General features: G+C 44.4%; 1 protein-coding gene across 25 annotated transcripts in view; it reads left to right on the plus strand.

The window, feature by feature from the left end:
* LOC117217118 overlaps nt 1-24,657 on the plus strand; it is a 180,006-nt gene that overhangs the window by 23,300 nt on the left and 132,049 nt on the right. For all 25 annotated transcript variants that reach the window (XM_033464445.1, XM_033464444.1, XM_033464453.1 and 22 more), the window contains exon 2: nt 577-5,480. In XM_033464445.1, the coding sequence (XP_033320336.1) occupies nt 611-5,480 (4,870 nt within the window). In that variant the 5' untranslated portion in view covers nt 577-610. The remainder of the gene's footprint in view (nt 1-576; nt 5,481-24,657) is intronic.

The raw sequence follows: 24,657 nt of genomic DNA on the forward strand, positions 1-24,657 counted from the left end.
GGCTAGAGGCTGCAGGGAACATAGAAAACATAATGTATACTCAAGGTTACAATAATATGCACCTTCCCCTATTTAGAATATTTCTGCGTGATAGCAGTCTCCGGATCACGGATATACATGAATAAAGATGTAGAGTTTTTCTTGAAGTAATTACTTCAACACTTATGAAGTAGCAGGACTCGTTAAGCGTGTCGTTGCTCGTTTGTCAGACCGCTACGTTGTCGAAGTATGACGAACAATTTGGTCAGCAAATCAAGTCAAATGCGTACAGTATATAATATCTGCATATATTTTATAATAATATTAATTGTAATTATTATATTGGTAATTTCCATTAAAAAATACTATTAATTTTATTTACTCTATTATTAATTTATTAGTTTATAAATTTTATAAATAATTTTTTAATATAGTCTAAAATATTATATGGTGATGCTTGTGCGACTTATTCCTCTTTGTTCGATAAATATAAACAGCTAGTAAGAAACTATGGCGCATTAGAACTATTCCTGTTGTAATCTGAACGTTTCAGCTAATGCACAGAAAGATTCGACGAACGCTTGATTTCAATTCTAGGCGGTGGCAAGCTGCGCTTCCTGGGTACAGGAGGATGGAGGCGGCGGAGGAAATCGTCGATGAGAATCCCTGGAACACGGACGCGCGAACCGATCGCGATTCCACGCACCAAACTGCCAAGAGCGAAGATCAAGGGGAGCAAGAGAAAGTTCTGTCGATAGACAAAGTTACAGTAGAAAAGATCGTCTTAGAATCTGCTGGTTCTCGCGAGGTTCTTTTAACGAAGAATGAAACTTCGTTGAAAAGGAAACTTTCGATAAAATCCGAGCCTGGTAAGCCAGCGTTTTCGCGATCAAAAACCAACGAATCGGCGGATTCGAGAAAATTTCGTGTTTCTCTTCCCGAAGATATTCTTGCACCTAACAGTACCGATATCTGTAACGATGCTCCGTCAAAAGAAAACACGGAATCGACAACTACAGAAAAGAGAATTAAGCCTGTTAAATTAAGCAAGAGTCCATCTATAGGCAGCATAGCGATTTCACTGAAAAACCTTACCCCGACGAAGATTTCGAGAAAAGATTGGCGGAAAGACGAACTTGTTGCCGACAGATCGGAAAATAAAAGGAAGAACGAGCCTAGCGGGAAAATCGAAGAGAAAGAAGAACGGGATAAAGATACGAAGGAAGATAAGGACAACGAGATAGAAGAGATCGACGCGAAAAATCGATTAGAGAAGAGCCAAACAAACATCGAAGTATTGCAACAGAACCTGAACACGAAAATCGACGCAAACACTGCTCAGAAATATAAAAAGAAACTACTAGAATCGCGAGAAAACCGGGCTCTCAAGTTATCCGACGCGGAGCCTGGCCAGGAGAAGTTGGCCAGTAGAATCACGTTCGACGAGGAATTTCTGCAGAAGCATAATCTCGACAAGAGGTTGAAGATCGAGGAGTACGGTTTGCTGGACGTGAATCGCGAATCTGTTTCCACTGTAGAAGAAGAGTCAGACTCGAGGAAGAGGCCTATCTACAGCGAGAAGGTGCTGGAAGTGGAGAAGAGGTGGTCCGGGGAGTTCCTGAAGAACCAATTGGATCGTCACTCCTCGGAATCGTCCAAGTCCTCTTACGTGGAGGAGTTGGGCAGTGTTTCCTCCAGGGAGAGCGAGGACTACGATCCTCAGACGCCGCTCTTCGACCAGAGAAAACGCAGGCCCGAGTTTGAACGATCGATCGATCTTCCTGGCAACAGAACTTGCGAGGAAATTCTCGCTGACAGCACGCTCAGTACGGTCGACTCGGATTCCTGTCTCGAGGACAGGATCAAGTCTTTGGACGAGGACATCAGAGAAAAGGAGAACGAGAGAATCGAGAATGACTCTGACAATGTGGAAGTTGATCGGCGAAAAGAGATAGAGTTGGGAGCTTCTAATCTGTGGAACGAGTCCGTGTATTTATTGTCGAAGGAATTCTGGAATCCTAGGAACGAGACAGCCAAGAGTTTCACAGAACAACCGAGGATCGAAAGCGAGAAAATTTCGAGTTCCACGAACACAGACAGCGTTGATTTTGCGTTAGTTAGAGAGAGTTGTAAAACAGACGGCTACGCGAATCTGATAAGAGAGTTCACCATGGAGGCGGGCACTTCCTCTCGCACGAAGAAAGAGGAGAAACAAAAGAAGAAACTGGGCCTTCGTCGTCTGCTGCCTGGTTTCTTCTCTCCGAAGGATTCTCGAAAAGACTACAAGAAGAAGGAGTCTAAAGAGAGAAAGAGGCCCGACGACAGACACTTTGCTCGTTACCAGCAAAACGGGAACTACACCAGGTCTCCTGACACGATGAATCTGAACGAAGATATAAAGAGGAACGTGAAGTTGGACAACAGCCTGAACGGGTCGATAATCGAAGAGAGGCTGGACGAAATTAAGCGCGAGCTCTTTCCGGATCAAGGACCCATAACGAGCACCCCGGATCACCTAGCCAGAGACGAGGATCACGAAGGTCTGTTACGCGATCGAAGCGGAGCTCCGAGATCTTACACGACTGATTCCAGTCTAAGCTCTATCGCTCCGGACGAAAGGTGGAACGAGCGGAACGCGCAGCTGGGAATCTCGCCCGACATCAGGAAATTCGAGCAGAGGCAGAAGCGCGAGGAATTTAGCCAGAGATGCGGCCAGCGATACGGCCAGCTGGAACGAAAACACAGTCTGCAGGAGCCGAATCACGCGAGTAGACCGCCTTACTTCTTTCAGAGGAATCACGCACCTTCTGGAAGGATCTCTGCTCCACCTAGCGAGAGGTACCTAGTTAGGCCCAGGGCCATTCATCCGATGGATCGACCGTTGCCCGCGATACCTCACTCAAGGACCGAATTGGCCAACTACGAGAACTATTTGGAGGAGCAAGAGGAAAGGCAAGAGCAAATTGCCAGATATGGAAAGAACGCGTACGATAAGCCGCCGGAATACCTGAACGAACCTGGATTGTACGAAAATGACAATCCTCCTGGCCTGATTTTGAAGTCTGTGTCTGCACAGGTGAAGATTACTAGGCAGCCGATAGTAAATCAGAATCACAGAGCCCCTTTGGTAGGTAGATCCCCCAAGTATCTTTCCTCGGGGTCCAGTCAGAAATCTGGAGATTACGGGGATTCTAGTTGCACACCCAATTCTAGCCAGAAAAGCGAATTCTCGCCATCCAGTTCGAAGAGCGGCGAATATTATTTACATTCGCCTCGAAATAGTGGGTCTCCCAATGGACGCGAGTTCGACGAGGAAGATTCTAGGCAAGAAGGGATCTACGAAAATGAGAAATCGCCCTCCAGATCGTCGACTAGATGCATGGATGAGAGGATTTATGACGAGACTCCTGCCTCGCCTTCTCCTTGCCAAGAGAATTTGGCCAATGCTAAACAACTCGACCGTTCGATCGAAGACTCTTTGGACAAGAGAGTTTCCCCGTCTCAGAGAACTCGTTCGAGAGGAGAAAGACCTGTTTCGCCGAGAGAAAATCTGGTGAATGAAAAACGCGAGGATGAAAGGCAAGCTGGAGAAGCGAATAATCGCGAGGAATCGAATCGTGGTCCGACTTCCCCTAGCGGAAGCCAAGGCAAACCGATTTCTCCCTTTGGATCGCGACAACGTCTACCAGCTTCCAGGAGAGCTCAGCCCAACGAGCAGATTCTGATAGCTTCTCCGAAAAGAGAAACCACCTGCGAGACGAGAATACCACGTCCTTCGAACGACTCCAGACGCTGCGCTATAGAATCACCTGTTCACATGACGAACACACCCCGTAAACTTGTTAACGTTAATTCCGTGGATCAACGTAACCAAGATTCCAGTCCAAATAAGGATGCTACTATGACTAAAGGCACTGCAGGGGCCAATGGAGACTTTAATACAGAAATACCGAGACCAGAGCCCATTTACGGATACAAAAGTCAAAGAAACGCGGTTGTTAGCTCTCCAAGAATTCATTCGCCGGAAAACATAAACCATAGATCGGATAATGTAAATAGGAACGACGGCGATGACAGAGTGGCTTGGGTTCAAGCACACACGTCTTCTCCACAAGCGAGTCCACAGCAGCCAAGCGAAGCTCGTACGAGTCCGCTGAAAGAAGTGCAACCAAACACGCAGAAGTCTGTCCATTTGACCGAGTCAGGGTCCAAAGAAAATCATCATCATCGAGAGCAGACTCATCATTCGCAAAATGCTGTTGCTTCTCGTCAGGTGGAAATTCAATTAGCACGAAGCGCTAATAGGGTTGGCGTAGAAGAGCAAAGTGTTTCACAGCAGCAAGAGTCTCGGCCAGAAACGATGTACGTTCAGAAAATCTGCGAACCAATGTATGGACAACGGGGAACATCTAGCATTAATAGCGGACCTTTGTCACCTTCGAAACAAAAGACCAGACAGCATTTAGAAGCGTTCTACTGGCAGCAGAAGGCGTTGGAAGCACATAGGAAGTCACTGGCGTCTCCTGTGAGCGCCAGCTCCAGACAGATGGCTCGAAAAATTGATTTACCCGAGGTCAGGGAAGCGGTGTACTGGCAGCAGCTCAAGAAGCTGGATGAGGAACAACAACGACGTATTTACGAGCAGAATCTGATGGAGGAATCCTCTTATTGCAAGAAGAATCCCGTCAGAACGTCGACACCTAGACAAACTACGATTCGAAGTCCCACGAGTGTTGCCGTGCCTGTTGCTCATGGTAATCCAGCTTCGTGGTCCGCTGGCAATCTTCGATGCTCTAAATCGAATCCTATAGGAAAACCGCCTCTAATGCAGAGTCAGAAGGGCCAGAATCAGCCTGTTTTGATCGTCAGACCTCAACAGGCCATTCGCGATCGTCGCGATTTGGTTCCATCGACACCTCTGGACCCCGCTAGACAAGAAGCTCAAAGAAGCAAAAGTGCCTCTCCACATTTTCACAGAGGAGAGGGGCAAGTGGTTCCGAGGAAACTCGAAGTTTCTTCGATCTACGAGCAGGAGGCGAATGACGTCGATGGAAAGACAGTCGCTCCTCCGCCGATTTTTAAGAGGGGAAGCTTGATCGGTGGAGAGTGTGTGGAGTACGGAAGCGCCGGTGGCGCGAAAAGGGTCAGTTTCTCCAACCAGTCGGCCGTTGGTCAGGATTTGACTAGTGGAAGCTGGCCAACGAAACATGGCACTGCCCCGGAACCACCGACTAGGAGACACAGGAGCGAAGACAGTGTTTCCGATTCCGATTCCGTGTTCTTGCATCAGGAACGTAGGGATGTGAATTGCCTGGATGGTACGGAGTATGACGCTGACAGACCTCTGCCGCCTTTGCCCAAAGATGTTGCAAGTGGCGCGAGAAGCGTATCTATAGCTGGACCAGGACCCGCACGGAGTGTCGCCTATAACGAAGTTCGTTGGAACAATGGGAACGACCCTAGGAGAGCTGTTAGTCCGCAACGAGTACTTCAGCAAAAGGGTGAGTGCCGTTTTAGTCGATTTTTTTTCTCGCTAAATCAATTTCACCAACCAGTGGATTACGGTTACGTTCTTTGTCTTATTAACACCTTATCGACCGGCAGCTCAGGCGCAGATTCTCCCTGGCGCCGGCTGTGTTTCGGTTTAGACTCTCCAATACCATTTTTTTCGTTTATCGCGAACGGTAAGTTTTTCAAATTGGTATAAAACCGTGGGAGCTTAAAAAGCAACGCAGCTGACGCAACCGAGCAAGGTACCTTAGTACTAAATAACAAAATACTGCTCAAATAATGAGAAAGATTGTCGACGACAAAAAGCCGATTAATAGGCCATCGGTCAGTAAGCGTCGGCGGCAAAAAGCCGATTAATAGGCTATCGGTCGGTAAGCGCTGGCGACAAAAACCGATTAGTCGGCTATCGGTCGGTAAAGTGTTAACATTGGCCAGAAAAAAAAGAAAAAGAATTTCGAAAGGCGGATGTGACGGATTATTCAACTTATCGTCAATATCCTAGCGTTCTTTTCTTTTCTCTTTTTTTACGACGTTTTCGTGTCAAAGCAACCGCGTTTCGGCCGCATTGTGCTTTTATCCGGACAAGGTGCAAACCGCGTGGCACGGCGTATGACCGTGCATTTCAATGAGCCTCTTAAGGCAAACCGGGAGAAGCATCGCGTAGAAGCACGTTCTCGTTCGCGGCAGACAAATCTCGCTCTTACGCTTTAAGCCTCTTGCGAGTCCGTGGTGTTACCGTTTCGCGTATACGTATTCTCACCTATACGTATTCACACATCCGTTTCTTCAAATACGATTTCCAGATACATCAAAGGCTTTGTAATTGTTCATAGAGCTGTTCAGCTTTTATTCTCGTCTCTTGCGCCATAATTTCTTCGCTACAGTCAAAGCTCTATTATCTGTGAAATCTTCCTGCTGTTACCTTTACTTCTAATGAAAATGTTTTTTTAAAAAAGTTACATTGGTTAATTATTTATACAGGGTGGTTGGTAACTGGCGGTACAAGCGGAAAGGGGGTGATTCTACGCGAAAAAAGAAGTCGAAAATAGGGAATAAAAATTTTTCGTTCGGGGCTTTGTTTTCGAGAAAATCGACTTTGAATTTTCGCTCGGTACGCGTGCACTTTATCGCGTCTCGTTATAATGGATCTCACTGCAGATCGTTTTTTGATGGAAAAATTAAAAAAAAAATTAAAAAAGAAATTTTTATTCTATATTTTCGACTTCTTTTTTCGCGTGGAATCACCCACTTTTCGCTTGTACCACCAGTTACCAACCACCCTGTATAATATAATAATCATGAGACATAATATTGAGAGTATGCAGTTACTAACCTACTACCTAACCCCAACCTAACCCCAACCACCCTGTATATAGTATGTACGTAGAATTTTGATAAAAAAATTCCAAGTGTTAGAACGTTGAAATTTGTATAGCTTGAAATATTTGAAATGGGAGGTAGTTCGTAATATTCTGCAAAAATGAATTGGTTTTTCGAAACACGTGCTATTGGCAGGCCATCTGAGTGGTTCGTTTGATTTTTGTACATCCAGTTTTCATACTGCGATACCTCCGAACGTAATGCCCGGGCCTGTTATCGTAGCGGTGTTTTACACTGTCATTTACAATTTTTGCTTTCACGAAACATTTCCATTACGAAAATATAGCACATCGACCGATACGTTTTTCCTTTTATTCTAGTTTCATTCTATATATATCGTAATCGTTTTACATAAACATTTGACGTACAGTTAGTTTTCTAGGTCTATAGCTTTATTTGAATAGCAAATAGTGACGCAAACAAGCAAACCTGAATACGATAAAAAGAAAACCGAACAAACAGCGAATCGAGCGACACCGTGGCTTTCGTGCGAACGAAACAATTCGTCGTTACGTTTCGTCGTCTCTCGTTTCAAATGAAGTCGCCAGCGGCGCACAAACTGGGATACACAAAATGTATCACAGCGCTGTATATCGTGAGAATCGGCGAATAAACTCTTCTATAAGCAATGTATCGACGATCGGTATCGATCGACCGTGCGAAAGAGATGCAAAAACCGAAAATGTTTCCATTACGCATATTTCCGACAAATATCGTAGCTATTGGGTTGGTGACTAAACGATTACGGATTTTGTCAATAGATGGTAATGACAAAATTCGCAACCGCTTAGTTGCCAACTCAATACATTACCCGGATTTTTATGCGCGCATAATAAACTTGAAAGCGTAGAATTCAACAACAATTTTCCAGCAAATTTCTACCCTTTTAATTATATTTCAAAAGATATGAAGTCGTATTATGTATATTACGTTTTCTACGTCTATCGATGTGTGCAGAATAGTGGGAGCTTGTAGAGTCGTGTCTGCCGGTTGCTAACTATCCCATAACAGCGGCATCTCCGGAGCTGTTGCAGAGATTTAACGGTACAGAGGCGAAACCGCGACAACTTTGCAGCCGTGCGTTCGCAACTACAACCACATGACCACGCGATTCCAGACTAACAACTTTGTCGCGCGAAGAATGGAAATCTTTTAATTGCCTATACACTCGGTCGTATCGCGAATTCATTACGGAGCTTAAATCGAAGCTTGCAATTAACGACGAGTAATTTAACCGACGCGTCGATTCGTTCGGGAAACGAGGTGTACCGCGTTTGTTCGCGCAATTCCAATGTCTCTCTCCGATTATCTATTGTTTGTACGTCCTCGTCTTTCCCTCCTTTTAGTCTCCTTCTTGTTCGCCAATCTTTCGTCGTAATTCCAATAAGAGGAAATGCTGCGCGTGAAAGCGGACTCGCAGCTTCGAAACGTCCCGGTAAAGTAGGATTTATTCATCAGTTGATCGAAGAATCGTGGGTAGTCGTAAACAATGGCATCGCGTTCAAAACGAAACGTTGTTTATTAGATCGAGGTTAAATCAGGCAAACAAAGCTATTATTCAATTTAAACATGATTCTTCCATTAACTTATGCTTAACACTTTACTGACCGCTAGCGGTTCAACGGCATACGCACGTCCGACCGGCAGCTCAGGCGCGGATTCTCCCTGGCGCCGGCTCTGTTTCGGTTTAGTCTCTCCGATACCATTCTTTTCGTTCATCGCGAACGCTAACTTTTTCAAATTGGTATAAAACTGTGGAAGCTTAGAAAGCAACGCAACTGACGCAACCGAGCAAGGTACCGTAGTACTAAATAACAGATTACTGCTCAAATAATGAAAAAGATTGTCGACGACAAAAAGCCGATTAATAGGCTATCAGTCGGTAAGCGTCGGCGACAAAAAACCGATTAATCGGCTATCGGTCGATAAGCGTCGGCGACAAAAAACCGATTAATCGGCTATTGGTCGGTAAGCGTCGGCGACAAAAAGCCGATTAATCGGCTATCGGTTGGTAAATTGTTAACAGGAGCAAAGAAAGTTCCATATTTCGAGATTTTGACGCGTGTTTCTCGTCTCATCGTTTCGACAAAGATTCGCGCGGCCGTCGATCGCAAAACGCTTCGGCCACGACGAGCCCACGTGAAAACAAAGCTTCCGGTTGTGATCTATATTTATAGACGCAGCGCTGGGCCTCTGAACTCTACCGCAATTCGCTTACACGTTTAACCGTTTTAGTGGCAGGGGTTTTCAAGAATCCGTGCAGCGCGATTGCACTACTCTTTTTTTTCGTTTATGCAGGGGATTTACGATTATTTGAAAAAACGAGTAATTGCGAGAGGAATCTCCGATACGACTCGCGACGAGCTACATTCGGAACCGAACGCGTTGCGAATTGACGATCGTGACGAAACATCGCGATACAGTTGACCACAGTCCGAGAACAGCGCGATGGTGCTGCGTGGCGCTAAAACGGTTAACAAAAATGCGGCGCCGTGCACGCACCGGTTTAACGTTGGAAACGAGAACGGAGTGCGCGCGTTTTCTCGTTGACGAGGGAATAGAACTGATCGAGCGACGCCCAATCTGGTCGATCGCATTCGAGATCAGAGTCTGGAAGGAAAAGTAAGGACAACGAAATTGTTTGTCGAGTTTTCGATTAGTCGATACGCCGTTCAATATGTATGCAAATTAGGCAGCTCGGATGCAAATTCGAATAGTCGATATCCGGATGTTAGAGTGACGCTGACGCCTTTCTGAATCGTGTCGCGAGTGGAAAATATAGCAGAATCTGGTGATAACAGTCACACGTTCGTTCTCGATCCGTGGATATCATCTGTTTAACATTAGAACTACCGATAGTTAACGCGAAGATATTTCTATCAAAACCAGCGAAAACGACTGGTCTTTAAAAAATACCTAATAATAGAATATTTTTATATTTATTGATTTATTACTCTCTCACGGAAGGAGTTCCATGTTACGTAGTACATTTTTGGCATTATTAATCCATACGGGGCCATAATCCCTAAACGAGGGTTGACACGTTTATAAAAATTCTAGAACCAGTCATTTTGACTGGTGCGGTGTTTCTAGTGTTAGCGTCTAGCGATTTAGCGATCGATCCGGAATTTTTCTGATAACCGATATCGTCATATCGAGTGATACGCAGTAAAAATTTGAAAAACGCGTGGCAAGTTGTAGAAAACGAGGAAACTGGTTAATTGGGGTTCGATAAACAGATTGCAGCACCCTTTTACACTTCGACAAGTATCAGTCATTTTCACTGGTATTGGTACAAGTAGCCTCGATGCAAAATTATTTTCAGTTTGAATACATAAAAAACAAAATGTTGTTATTTCTATACTCAGAGGTAGGATCGCAACAGGTTATGGGCCCAGGTGCAATAATTAGTTATTATTTTTATTGAAAATATTATTAACAGTAATAATATCGAGGAGCGCAGAAGATAACCAAAAAACAAAAAAAAGGGGGTGCGTGATCGATGATTCAGTGTTGAATATCATAAGGACGCTTTATCGAGTATACAATAATTGTTTACGTGATAATACAGTTATCAAAAAAAAAAAAAAAATGTCGAGCGGGGCGAGTTTAAGTATAGAAATAACAAGACAAAATAAAATTCATTATATTATTCTTTTAGTTACCGTTGTGAAAGTCATTACATCATTGCGGGAAAAAATACAACATGAAGTAGAAATTCTAAAATAAAATTATAAAACCAGTCAATTTGACTGGTGTGGTATTTCTAGTGTTAGCATCGATCTGGAATTTTCCTGATAACTGATATCATCATATCGAATGATATACAGTAAAAATTGTTAAAACGCGTGGCAAGTTGTAGAAAAAGAGGGAACTGGTTAATTGGGGTTCGATAAACAGATTGCAGCACCCTTTTACACTTCGACAAGTACCAGTCATTTTCACTGGTATTGGTACAAGCAGCCTTGATGCAAAATTATTTTCAGTTTGAATACATAAAAAACAAAATGTTGTTATTTCTATACTCAGAGGTAGGATCGCAACAGGTTATGGGCCCAGGTGCAATAATTAGTTATTATTTTTATTGAAAATATTATTAACAGTAATAATATCGAGGAGCGCAGAAGATAACCAAAAAACAAAAAAAAAGGGGGGTGCGTGATCGATGATTCAGTGTTGAATATCATAAGGACGCTTTATCGAGTATACAATAATTGTTTACGTGATAATACAGTTATCAAAAAAAAAAAAAAAAATGTCGAGCGGGGCGAGTTTAAGTATAGAAATAACAAGACAAAATAAAATTCATTATATTATTCTTTTAGTTATCGTCGCGAAGGTCATTACATCATTGCGGGAAAAAATATAACACGAAGTAGGAATTTGAAAATAAAATTGTAGAACCAGTCGATTTCACTGGTGTGGTATTTCTAGTGTTAAAGCACTCGTTAAGTACTTGGAAGATGACTAGTTAGATAACACAGAGACAAGAAATGTTCCGCGTTCGCTCCTCCTCCTATCCATAGATCAGCTGAATTGGCTATGGGAAGACGAACATGTTCTTGACTATGGCTCAGTAGTAAATTGAACGAATGAAATAATCCACGTATATTTCATAATAATATTATTCACAATAATTTGGACAATTAATTTTAACGCGGTATTCGCGTAGCACAGGCTGCCTGTTTATGACACAGTGTCGTATTAAATTGTAACATAATAGTAACTAGCTACAGAAGACATAAAAATTAATCTCGATCACGTTACGTGTCAGTAAATACATGGGACACGCTTTCGCCATTCTCATACTAATTCTAATACGTAAACTGCGTCGTCATATGTCTTCTAAACCTACGCAGTTTACCTACTTTTCCCACCTTCCACCACCTAATTCCACCTCCCTTTTTCCCGCAAAACACACGTTGCCAGCCGTCTGCGATCTGCTCGTCTGCGAGAATCTTCGACAACACCCTAATCGAAGCGAAATGAAACAGCCAGCGAAGCAAAGTGCAAAGCGAATGCAAACTCTAGCGAACTCTGTTCGCCTCTGCATCGTCGAAAAGAACGAGAAGAAGGTTAGTCGATTGCATCGGTCGCTGAATCCTGCGATCCGTCGGGAAACCAACAATCGTCCTATCGTCTGGTCCTCGTGAGGTGACGAAGGAAGAGAGCAGCAGGAAGAGAAGGTCGTCAGAGGTCGCGGTATCGGTCGAATGTTTTCCATCCGGTGAGTAGAGCAGCTGCGTTCGGGAGGATGCGGTGTCGAGGTGGGCGTTCGGGATCGATCCCCGACTCCATTCCCGTGACGTCACTGTGCGGCAAGATAGGATGGGGAGAGATGGCAGGAGAGACAAAGCGGGAGGTTTAGGGCGGAGCGGGGCGAACGTGGACACGCGAGCGGTGCCGAGGGGTGTGTAGGTGGTGGGTGCAGTGCCGGGACTCGGGCAGATCCCGGCGACGACGTTGGCCGCGTTTTCGACGGTGGTGCCGCTGCTGCCGGCGTTGACGCACCTTGTGGAACGGCGCGTAGCCCGTCACGATTGTGGTGGTGGTCCTCGTGGTGGTGGTGGTGGTGGTGGTGGGTGTGCGACGTCGCCGGTATCGATGCCGGTGGCTGTGTCTTATTCGCCGGTTTCCGAGCTGCAAATCTCATAGACAGAGGTACGATCGATCGCGACCTTCGAAGACGCGTGTGAAGCGAAGGAGGAGCGCGCAGCGATGCTGGCCGCGATCGTTGGAGGAATCAGCAACCTCGAGGGTGGCGGTGGCGTGCCGGTGACACGACGGTTTAGTCGCTGCTAGTTGACGCGAGGTTCTCCCTTCTGTCGACCGGTGCTATCGTTCTTTCTCTCAATTGCCTCGAAATTCGTTTCGCGACCATCGTTCCTCCGACAATTCCACGGTCCTTAGGTTTAGTGACTTCTTCTTCGACATCGTCGAGTTAGTCGTTTCTCGGTAGATGGTCACTGGCGAGTGTGCAACACCGAGCGAATCTCTCGCTTTGGCTGCCTCACGTCCGCGATACGCAGTCACATCGCGTTACTCGATGATAGGAAGCTGCTCGTAGTAGCAGTCGGTGAACGCGTGTGCATATGCTTGTATACATATACATGTATATATAGCTGTTGGTTCTTCCTCGGTCACGACCTTCACCGTGTAATCAAGTTGGTGTCTGAGGTTGCTGGTTGCGCTACATGTGTCAAGGCAATTGTACCACGCGTATCCTGCCAGTTAACTGCCTGGTGTATAGGCGTTGGTAGTTGCGTACGTGTGCAGGGAAGAATCGTAACAACGCGTGGTGACGGTGCATCGACTGTGCTGGTTTCTTCGTTCGCGAGAAACGGTCGATAGCACTGGAAGTGCAGCTCCATATTGCTTAAAATACGAGGTGGACCTATCGATTTGGAAGACCGACGGGATCATGAGCAGGATACACTTGATCATTTTCCTCGTCTTTTTCCTGCTCATCGTCTTCTTCTCGCTGCTTCTCTTCTCCTTCTTCTTTCAAGTAATTCTATAATCTCCGAATGGCTATTTTTCGCTTCAGAATTCGCCACGTCCTCGCTTATCAAGATAATCCGTGAAAAGTGGAATATTCATTGGTTTTGCGATAACGCGCGTGTGATTCGAGTGTTGGCCCACACAGCCTCCATCCAGTGTCGTTTCGCGCTCGAGATAAATGTACCTCGGCTGAGAGTTCTCCCTGCGATGTAACACGGACGTAGGCAATTTGCATTCGATCTGTCGCGATTAATTTCATTCATCGAATATCTCGAACGGGACTGGCAGCGTTGGCAGGGCCGGCCGGTTCCTTTGACCCAGTGATCCGGTTCGGTACGTAGCGTGCTCCGAGTACGCCACCCACCCACGGCGAGCGAAATGGAATTCGCGTGCGAAAAATGGCGACGTGAGAGGCGGCCGAATCTTCATCGGCACTGCCAGTTCTCGTAATTCTCCAACGATCTAACCTTCCACGCGAAAGCTCGTTCGCGATTCTTTTTCCCAACCGTTCGCTAAATTCGGGAATGAAGATCGAGCGATAAGAGAAACGCACGCAACCTTCTCGACCGGCGAACGCCTAGAGGCGATCGGTTCGAAGTAAACGAACGACGATAATACGCGTTGGCGTTTGTGATGCACGGGACAAGGAAACGAGAAGATGGCGTGGAAACGCGGAAATCGGCGCAGGATCGCGCCAGTCGATCGACGATAGCGCGATCCAACTGCAGCCGAGTATCGTGAACGCGCGCGCATGCGCGCGCGCGGTATTTTCGAATGACGCGCAACGATCTATCTTCGAGACGCTGAAGCGTTTGCGAAACATGTTGATGCGCTGGAAGAGCAAGGACAAGAGCTCCGGCAAGAGCTCCTCAGCCGGCACCAGTCTTGGAAAAAAGAAGCGTAAATTCGGCAGAGAAGGTAAGAAGCAACTCTTCTTCTCGTCGTCGCTCTTTTACATTACGTTTCTCTCTCTCTGGCTTTTAGTTTTTCATGTTCGTGGAACGCCCGGTTTCTTTTCTATTCTTCCCCTCTTTGTCTCTGTATTCTCGAACAATTTCCCTGGTGATTATGTTATTTGTCCACGGAACGCTGGAATTGGCCGCGACAAAGCTCTGCCGCGAGAACAGCATCGATTTTCGATAACCGATTCGGAGGACCTGATGCAACAAGGTCGGAGCATTCTCTCGGTTTACAGTGACGAGATAACGGACGCAAAATGCCTCGTCCCTTGGATGACGATTCTCGTCATTACGCGAAAGCTCGCGAGTATCCGCACGCTTCGATCGGTCCCAGTAGAAACAGAGTATGTGAACGCTATCGAAGTGTAAGTGAGAACGAATGGCAAACTAACAATTGGAAACGGTGGTTGTTAGGATTTTCTATTGGGTCCAGTTTTATCTACTATTTGCTATGGGCGAAATCGACGATAAATTAAATTCCTTTTTTTCTGCTTTATACGAAAGTAATTGTTTTGGAAATTATTGGAAGATTTTGTCGTTAGGTGGTAATTTTGCAAAAAGTTCAGTAAAATATCTTGGTCGCATGATGGAAAAAAACGGTGTGCGACTAGGAAGAGATAACCTGAGAGCAATACGCGAATTTGAACGCCCAAAGGACAAAAAAAATGTAAGACAATTACTGGGGAAAATGAATTTTTATTCTAAATTTATAGAAGATGCCTGCGAACTTCTGGAACCACTTCGTAACTTATTAAGGAAAAATGTGGAATTATGAGAAAGAAGAAGCAAACTTCGGCTTAAAGCAATTTGATGGAACGCGAAAAGCCAGAGATTGGATATCGGAGTATGAAACGGAGTGGGAAAAATTAAAAATCCAAAATGAGCAGAAGAAAATCAAGCGCTTGAAGATGTATTTGAAGTTATAGGCGTATCGTGCTGCAGACCAACCCTTGTTGCTAAAAACTTTTAGAAATGAAGTTTTTCAATTTTCCCAGCTGTACCATTAGACGGTAATGAGAAAATCCGCAATCACTTAGTTGTCAACCCAATAACTCACAAAGTTCGTTCAATTTCCACTGAATAAATATCGACTTTCCTTTAGAAGAAAACGCGCGAATTTTTGCAATTTGTACATTCGTTTCGACGTCTTACGATCGCTCGAAACGAGAAAGTTGTCTTCGTCGGGTTCATCTATGTTTTTCATGATCGTGTTTCTACGATACTTTACGTCTAATAGAACGACGCCTCGTTGGAATTTTAGTTGTCTCGAGCTGCATTTCGACTATTCCCCTTTCTCATAAACGCATAGATATCCGTGCAATATACTTATTAAACGTGCAAACTATACTTTTTAAGTTTAGCGTGTTACAGTCCATATTATATTGGCAACTAAGTGATTGCGGATTTTGTCATTACAAAATTTGGTATTGACAAAATCAGCAAAACCTAACCCAATAGTATGCTTCGAAGCAATTTCATATTACCAAGCCACGATTTCCTTTTTTATATTTGTTTTACGATTACGCGTATGCATATTATCCTATTCTCGTAAATGTAGAAGCAGTCGTGTCGTTTGTTTTCTGCAGTTGTTGAAACTTTATCGCTGTGTACAACGTTTAAGTGTATTATACTTTCACGGGTTGCCCTATTTTCAATCATGCCGTATCGCTATACTCGATTTTCATCGCTGAGTTGATACCAAAGTCAAAGACCCAACAGAAATGGAATTATTCGATTTTTCCTTTGCATTCTTGTTCTGTCGTTACGTACACGTCCTTCTCGATCATTCGAGAGCAAAAAGATACATTTGAACGACAGGTGGATTAAAATGAAATGTTTCTGTGAACTGGAACACGCCAGTGTTTCACCGTAGTCGAATATCGCGGCGTAAAGGTTAATCCTGTGACGGTGAAGGCTGCGTCATCTCGTGACGTATGCACACGTTTCACGTGTATTGTTTTCTAAGCTACGTTTATTGTGATATTGCCGTATCAAAGTGCACGAACGACGTTCATTTTTCGAATTTCCAAGCGAAATTTTATTATCACGTAACATCGATGAGTTTTCGAAAATTAACGCATTTCAATTCGATTAGAGATATTTATACATTTTCGAAGAGCGGACAAATGTACAGAATGCGCGTAATATGTAGAAATATACCAACAGCAAGAATAACAGTGACTTAACAAAAGTATTTCAATGTTAAGAAAGGAAATAATTTGATAGATTGCCATTAATATTTCTTAAGCAGAGCGAAATTTAAACAAAGATATGGAAAAAATGCGAGATTACTTAAAATTACTAGTCGGAAACCACCAAATGTACCGATGGAGGGTTCAAAAGTACGGCCACGTCCTCTTTGGTTCTACGCTTTGTTCCAACGTGAGCATATTCAAATTGTTAACACTTTACCGACCGCTAGCGGTTCGACAGCATACGCACGTCCGACCGGCAGCTCAGGCGCAGATTCTGCCTGGCGCTGGCTCTGTTTCCGTTTAAACTCTCCAATGCCATTCTTTTCGTTCATCGCGAACGGTAAGTTTTTCAAATTGGTATAAAACTGTAGGAGCTTACAAAACAACGCAACTGACGCAACCGAGCAAGGTATCTTGGTACTAAATAACAAATTACTGCTCAAATAATGAGAAAGATTGTCGACGACAAAATACCGATTAATATACTATCGATCGGTAAGCGTCGGCGACAAAAAACCGATTAACCGACTATCGGTCGGTAAATTGCAGAAGATGAGAAAAATTTAATTCTGCTCCTGAAAACCAAAAACATAAAGATAGCTTTGATGTGCAATTGATTAACAGCGTGGCGAGCTTTAAAATTGGTTTTGTTTAAAAGACGAGAAATATGTCTTTCCGTTTCCGGCGCGTTCTTCCCGAACGAGAGATAGTCGATGACTAGTTAGACGCGACGTTGATCGTTCGAACGAACCTGCAGGTGTCGTCTGATGCTATTTACAAACGCCTGCTGAAATTTCACAACCGGATAAAGCACGCGACGAAGCGTGCTATTTGAAAGATGTGCGATAAATTTTCTCTGCTATACTATACGGGGTGTCTAATTTTAATCGACCCAAGGTAATATTTTCTAAACTATATATCGACCGATGATCTCTGTTTCTTCGAACGGGACTATGTGGCTTTGTTATATTGGATTGGCAACTAAGTGATTGCGGACTTTGTCGTTACGTGGTATTGACAAAACCCGCAATCACTTAGTTGCCAACCCGATATACCGTTCGATGTAGTTTTTATAATAATTCTCAACGAAAAAAGAATCGCGCTGCTTGTATCTGAAAATGCTTAAAACGTTTAAAAAGATGTTGCAATGTTAATTTCGTGGAAAATGTACGGTTCCATTTGGAAGAAAAAGGTCGCTTTGGAACCTCGGAAGAAGCACGACGCGCCTCTCAAGAAACCAAGCGAGTTTTATCTTCGAATAATGTTTAGCTCGGAGACGTTTGCGTGGATCGATTAAAATGAGACACTCTGTATATATAGATATACGTGAGTTCTTTCACTCTTGGCTGCACAGTCTGTAGCATTTTTCTTTTACGCGTTCAAGCGCCTGTTCGCGTTATATTTCCGCAGAGACCATTTCGAAGTAAATAATAGGAAGAAAATAGGTCGTATGTCTGTTCGTCGACCAAAGTTCAGCCAACTGGCGCGATCTTTCATCCAACGCAAAACAACGTTAGTTAGCCCTTACCTTGATCTTTCGTATCCGTTAGTTCGGACATGACGATATATCTCATGTTTTGTGATATATTACGTAAACAAATTATTTATCGAAAAGTTGATGATAATCTTAATTTGGAACGTTGATTTCTAAGATGCAAACTTGTATTAGGTCGTCCGAAAAGTTTCTTTCGTTTTATAAGAAAATAATGGATGCACTATATTTTCCGTTTTACGTTATTTTATATTATTATTATTTTATATTATTATATATTATTTTATATTATTATTATTTTATATCATTATTCTTTTATATTATTATTATTTTATATCATTATTATTTTATATTATTATTATTTTGTGTTATTTTATATTATTATTATTTTATATTTATCGAATTACGTATGATCCATCTTGTTCTATCGAAACAAAGATCACAACGTTCGACACATTAAGTTTCATATAAAGATGCATCGTTGTAAAACAGGTGTCTGTAAAAGAAAGACACTTTTCGGACAACCTAGTACGTTGTCGATCCGATGCAAGTTCCAGTCGAGCAAAAGATCGAACATTTGAAGATCTTCGGCGTACAATTTGAACGTCAGATGTTGCTGCATCTTCTGGCATCTTGAGCCATTTCTCTTTAAATATTAATAGAAACTTGATGTTAGTACACATCTATCAATCAGATTGTCAACATCGTCTTTGCCAAAGACGAAGCGTCGATCGCAGAAACTTTGTTCCACATCTTCCGAGGAATCATCTCATCTTTCGTCGAGGAATCGTACGTCGGTTGGTTGCCACTTAGGTAGCAGGTACGCGTTAGCCCTATAGGAGGAAATGCTAAGGGAAATGTTGGATGGGACGACGATAAGGGACGCGTTATTGAAAGGCCGATTACCGACCAAACGACAAAGTATCTGAGTTTCTCAGCTGTGGCGAACGTGCATCTCAGGCAGGCAGGTTGACAGGCAGAGAGCGGCTACACCCTGTGGCTGTTCCTCCACGCTTGCGCGCAGGTTGCACACCCCCGATCCTCCTTCTTTGCACCTCAATTCCCCGCAACCCGTACTCCTTTCCTCCAATTTCCTCTCCCTCTTCGTTGCTTCTCTCTCTCTCTCTCTCTCTCGCCTGCTTTCTTTCTCTTTTCCGCTCTTCTCTTCCTCGACAGTATTCTATCGAGTCCTCCTCTCGGTCGTGTCCCGGGTGTGTACACACCCCGCGCGTGCTTCCGCTGTCGGCAGTGGTTACGATACCACCACTGCTACTATCAGTAGCACCTCCGCTAGTAGCAGCAGCAGCAGCAGCAGCGTCGGCGGCGGCAGCCTCCAATCTGTCTGTCCCTCCCTGTGGCAGCGCTGCTCCTGCCGAGAACAGTTACGTCGCATCTTTGCCTCGCGTAAGATCGTTATCGTGCATTGTTCGGCTTCCATCGCTCATCGATCGTCGGTCAAATCGATCGTCAGACCAACGTTGACCGTGGTCAGGCGTCAGTGCCAAGGGGAAACAAATCGAAGAAAACTCGGACGATGCTGGCCAAGCGAGTCAGACACTTGGATATTCGAGGAGTACGTTGCCGCGAGGCGTGTTTCCGCCACGATCTCGCAGAGCCTGTCCCTTGAGATCGAAGAGGAACAAGTGTGACGCGGATCCACCGCTCGATTCGTGCGCTCGAACTGCAGCCCTCGCCGAATCATTCGGCGAATGCTTGATCGTCGGCCGCGAAATCTCACGTTCTCAAGTCGGCATGCGTATTTTCGTCTGGAGGCATTGCGTATCGTTGGACGGTAAGGAAGCGACGATCTAATTCATACGACTAGTTTTGACCCAATAATGGCGATCGACACGGTCTCGGTCGATAACGCGTTCCACGTAGCCGTAGTTGATCGGTAAAAGTATGCCACCTCTGGAGCAATCGCGTTTGAAAAAAAGAGTTCGATCGAGCCATTATTGCGCAAAACTGTTTCATCTCTGCGCCTTTCTCTGTCCACCTGCGCCCTCGGTTCACCAACCAGGCGTTTCCCGCTTCGTTTCGTTAATTTTCCTGGCTCGCAGGGAACGCGACAATGCTCGGTTTGTATTAAAATCGTCGCTTGGAAATTTGCTGCGACAGTTTAAGCCGCGTAAACGTTGGAACGCGCGAGGGGAGCGCTTTAAACGAGCGCATTCGAGCGTTTGTTTACGTTCGCCGAATTACCCCATCGCGAACAAGCGAATTCCCTTTTCCATTCCAACTTTCCATTCTCGCTCGATCGCTTATTCGCTTGTTCCGAGAAAATGGAGGTAGAACGCCGAGAGAGTAGGTCTCCTGAACCTCATTTCGCGAGATAATCGTCGGAAAGATGGTCGGTTCGCTTCGCGGCAAACCGCCTGCCAACCAGATGATTTGGTTTTTTAATCGCCTCCGCCTACGCATCGGGTGAATCGTTACTTTCGCCACGACCCTTTTCTTTCGTCGTTACTTTATTTTACGTGGGATAGAACGTGCACGCGCCACCCATTCCCTCGTCGAAGATATACAGCGATGGTAGCTACTTTACGACAACGAGCGGAACGAAGGGATGCACTTTGCGTTTACTAGGTAAACGGCCATTCGTAGTATACGTTGCGCCTGCATCCTGCTGACCCACTTAACGCGCGCGAACTTGGACCGTGACGTGGCAGGAGCCAACGATCGAAACGCAACCCCCTTCGACCAACGGGAACCTGCCTTGCATCGTATTTTGGTGCAATTTTTATTTTTGAAAGGAGTAGGAAAAATTTTTTTCCCTAAAAGAGAAATTGTTTTTAACACTTTACCGACCGTTAGCGGTCCAACAGCATACGCACGTCCGACCGGCAGCTCAGGCGCAGGTTCTGTTTCGGTTTAGACTCTCCAATACCATTCTTTTCATTCATCGCGAACGGTATGTTTTTCAAATTGGTATAAAACCGTGGGAGCTTACAAAGCAACGCAACTGACGCAACTGAGCAAGATACCTTAGTACTAAATAACAAATTACTGCTCAAATAATGAGAAAGATCGTCGGCGACAGAACGCTGATTAATAGGCTATCGGTCGATAAGCGTCGACGACAAAGAACCGATTAATCGACCATCGGTCGGTAAAGTGTTAAGAAGAGTGGAATAAAAATAAGGAATTACCGATTCTTCGATCTATGACTGGTTGAAAATTCAACACGAATTAACTGCTGTACGATTGACGCAGGTGTTGGCCGTTACGCGTGTTCCAGTTCCACGTAGTCTATAACGAGACGAAGAGAAAGAAAGGATTTTATCTCTTCCGCTCTTGTTTTTCAGTTTAAGGCTATTCTCTTTCTTTTTCTATTCCGTCTACGCTATTCCTAGAATTAATTCGCTATGTAGATAGCGAGTCCTTGGTATAATCTACTTTACTGCGTGTGCTTTCGATCATTTGCGACTCGATGTCATGCTCTTTCCATGGGCAAGAAAGTTTCTCACAGTCGAGGATGGTTTGTACTGTGTTGGCAACTAAGTGATTGCGGATTTTGTCAATAGGTGGTATTGTAGGAAATTTTCTCAAAATGGCAAAGCTTGTCTATCGATCGAAACTTATTTAGTTACTATAACGATCGTACAAAATAAAATTCCGAATTTTATTCCACAATGGTAGAAAGTTTGCAAGTAAAAACGAGTACGAAGTATGATCGACGGATGGATTACGGTTTATGGTAGATCCCTGACGTAATAACTGAGAACAATTATTTAGCAACGCGAAGAAACAATATGAGATAATTGGTGATCGGAAAAAAATAATCGAATCGAACGAAACTGCGCTACAGCGCCATATGGGTCACCGGTGACCTCAGTGAGATAAATTCATCAATGATGACTATATACCGTAAAATATCTCTTGTAGGTAATATTTCAACGTTATATGCATCGCATAATAAAAAGTTGATCGTGGCGCCACGGTCAAATCTCGTGAAACTGGCGTGGCATTCAACGTGTTAAACCACAGAAGAATACGATTGGGTGGGAAACAACCGAGAGCCAGGGTTATAGCGTTAAATACACGCGAAACCTGACACTCACAGTCCATTCCAATTTCTCCAACGACGAACGTATCACTCTCTTCTTTGTTCTTTCACAGCAATTACCATCGCAGGCGTACAAAACGACGAATCAAAGTAGATACGCGACTCCGCCGTGGCCCAGTTTCTCTGCACGCGTTTCGATCAGAATCTCGGGATTGCGGAGGTCGCGACAGGTTATGTTTTACGATCGTCTGGAATCGGCCGAATGCTGCCGATTTACGTGACCTAATTACCAGGACGAATCCTTTGTCGTTTCCGGCGTGTGTGACGCGTTCGAGGTTCCTCTCGATGCGCTATCGATTAATCGTTTCGACCACCGCCTCCGCCGGACCGCGTTAAAACGACAAATTTCCACGGACGTCGTTTCTTCGACTTTCCTCCTGTTTCATCGCGTTTTCCACGTTCGAGCAACAGTTTCGCTTAGTCCAAACGAAATACAAAGCTGTCGACGTTGTTTTCGATGGAAATAACGAGACGTCTTAAAATTAACTCGACCTGTGCCGAACGAATCGGTGACCCAATTGCGGCGGCCCAAGCGAATTTCGATCTCGCCGCGTAAATTGCGTTTGCCCTGCCCCACGCACGGGCTTCTGCAACCTGCCTGCGAGCCCCTTCCAGTCCAATTATTGATTTTATATCGATTAGCGCGAAAAACACTTTTCGTTGCTCTGCAGTTCACCTCGGCTCTTCGATGCTTCGGTGAAATTTAGAAAAGGATTTTTCAACTACAGATTTGCAAGATAATCCGCGATATCGTGAAATATCATTCTCCAAATGTTTCGTTTCGATGGTTTCGCAGCTGCGATTTATAACGCTACGTCGAACGCCTTGCTCGAGTTTCTTTCATTCTACTGCGTAGACGCGTGTAGATCAATCGCCGTAGTTGCGTTTCTATTTTCCAAATGTTCTTTCGATCAACGTATTTCAAGAACGAGTCCGATCCGCGCTGTCGTATTCGACATTTTGCTCGCGTTTCTCTCACTTTGCGTGACAAAGAGTTTAATCGAGAGGACCGAGAGGAACATTGTAATCGTAACGTTCTATTCCCAGCGACGGAGTTGGCGAGGAGAAGCAGAAACTAGAAAAGTAAACGAGCAGGTCGTAGCCCAAAGGAATAAGCGCGTTCGGGAAGGGGCGAGGGGATCGATGCCGCGAAAACGCTTAGATTCGGCTTAGGTTTTTCGTTCCTCCTGTGTTTCCTTCTTTCGCCTCGTTTCCTGGCTGTATCCGGGCGTCGAGCTACGTGTTTAGAAGTCTGCAACTTTCGTTTGCTCGGATGCCGAGTGTGCAAGAGAGGATTTCCCTCTCTTAGCCAAGCTTTCTTCTTCCGCTGTCGGCGATAAAGGAGCGGCGGCTGGTTCAAACCCACGTACCTCTGTGGCGTACCATTTATGATCGTCCCTTGCCAAACGGAAGAGAAACAACGTTGAATTTTAATCGAGCGATCGTATCCTTTGCAAACGAATTACGTTCCTTTTTCTTTCTTTTTATACAGTTAACACTTTGATTGCCACGCCGAAATCACGTGTTTCGCATACGACACCACGGGAGTATTTTTATTATTCAAAGCATATAATGGCAAAATAATAATAAATTGATGATGTAAAACAACATTCCTCCCCAATGGACCGTTCATCTTCTTGGTGCTCACGGGTGACTACCGTCGCGCCTTGGTAACAATTGATAGCGACATATTATAACAAAGCTTCGTTTATTTCAACAAACCATTCGCATTCGTTATTTCGTCGTAGGCAAAACGTGCAGAATATATTGTTATTCCTCTGAACTTCTCGATGCATTCGGTTTGAATTCTCAAATGACACTGACTGCCCTTCGATTTTTTCCTTTGTCTTCTCTGGGAGACAACCCCCACCACGCTCGGGTCTCGCAACCGTTCGCGCCTATGATCACGTATGCCATCTTCTTTGTGTAGGTAAAATAACGGACCGAAGGCGAATCGATGTTTTTCGGAACTAGCTGCTTCACACAACTATGCGCTTATCGCTACATTGTGTATATTTCGCCGGCCATGTAAGGCGATCTGTCTGCGACACTGTAGTACCAAGAGAGACGGTTAGGAGCACGGCCTATAGTAGGCCTCGGGGCGTAACTGTTATTGTTAAATACATAAATTTCAAACGCGATGATATTCTATAAACAAGCAACAGAAACAAAAACCAATCAGATTTTAGAATGGCGCTCGCAATGCACCTCACACAGTGCCATTCACCAGAGCCGTCAAATATACTTATTCGATAAAGATTGCGACACGAAATGCAGATGAAAGAAGGGCAAACGTACCTGGCACGAAAATTTTGCAGAGAGTGGTATAAAAAAATGTTAAACAATTGGAATGAAAAATTGCTATGAATCGGACGAAAAAGGTGATCACCTATCGTCCAGATTGTATCGATGAGCCGCATTTATGTTTAAAGTGTTTTAACACAGTGCACCGTTAGATGCAATATTTCTTCTCATTTTTTTTATTGATGTTCTAATAAAAATGTTTAATTGTTCAATGGGCCACTTTTAATTTCAAAGTATCTTCTATTTATCGGCTATATTCAAAATTCCCTA

The sequence above is a fragment of the Bombus bifarius genome, unplaced genomic scaffold (assembly GCF_011952205.1).
Source record: "Bombus bifarius isolate JDL3187 unplaced genomic scaffold, Bbif_JDL3187 scf7180000007974, whole genome shotgun sequence".
NCBI classification, from domain to species: domain Eukaryota; kingdom Metazoa; phylum Arthropoda; class Insecta; order Hymenoptera; family Apidae; genus Bombus; species Bombus bifarius.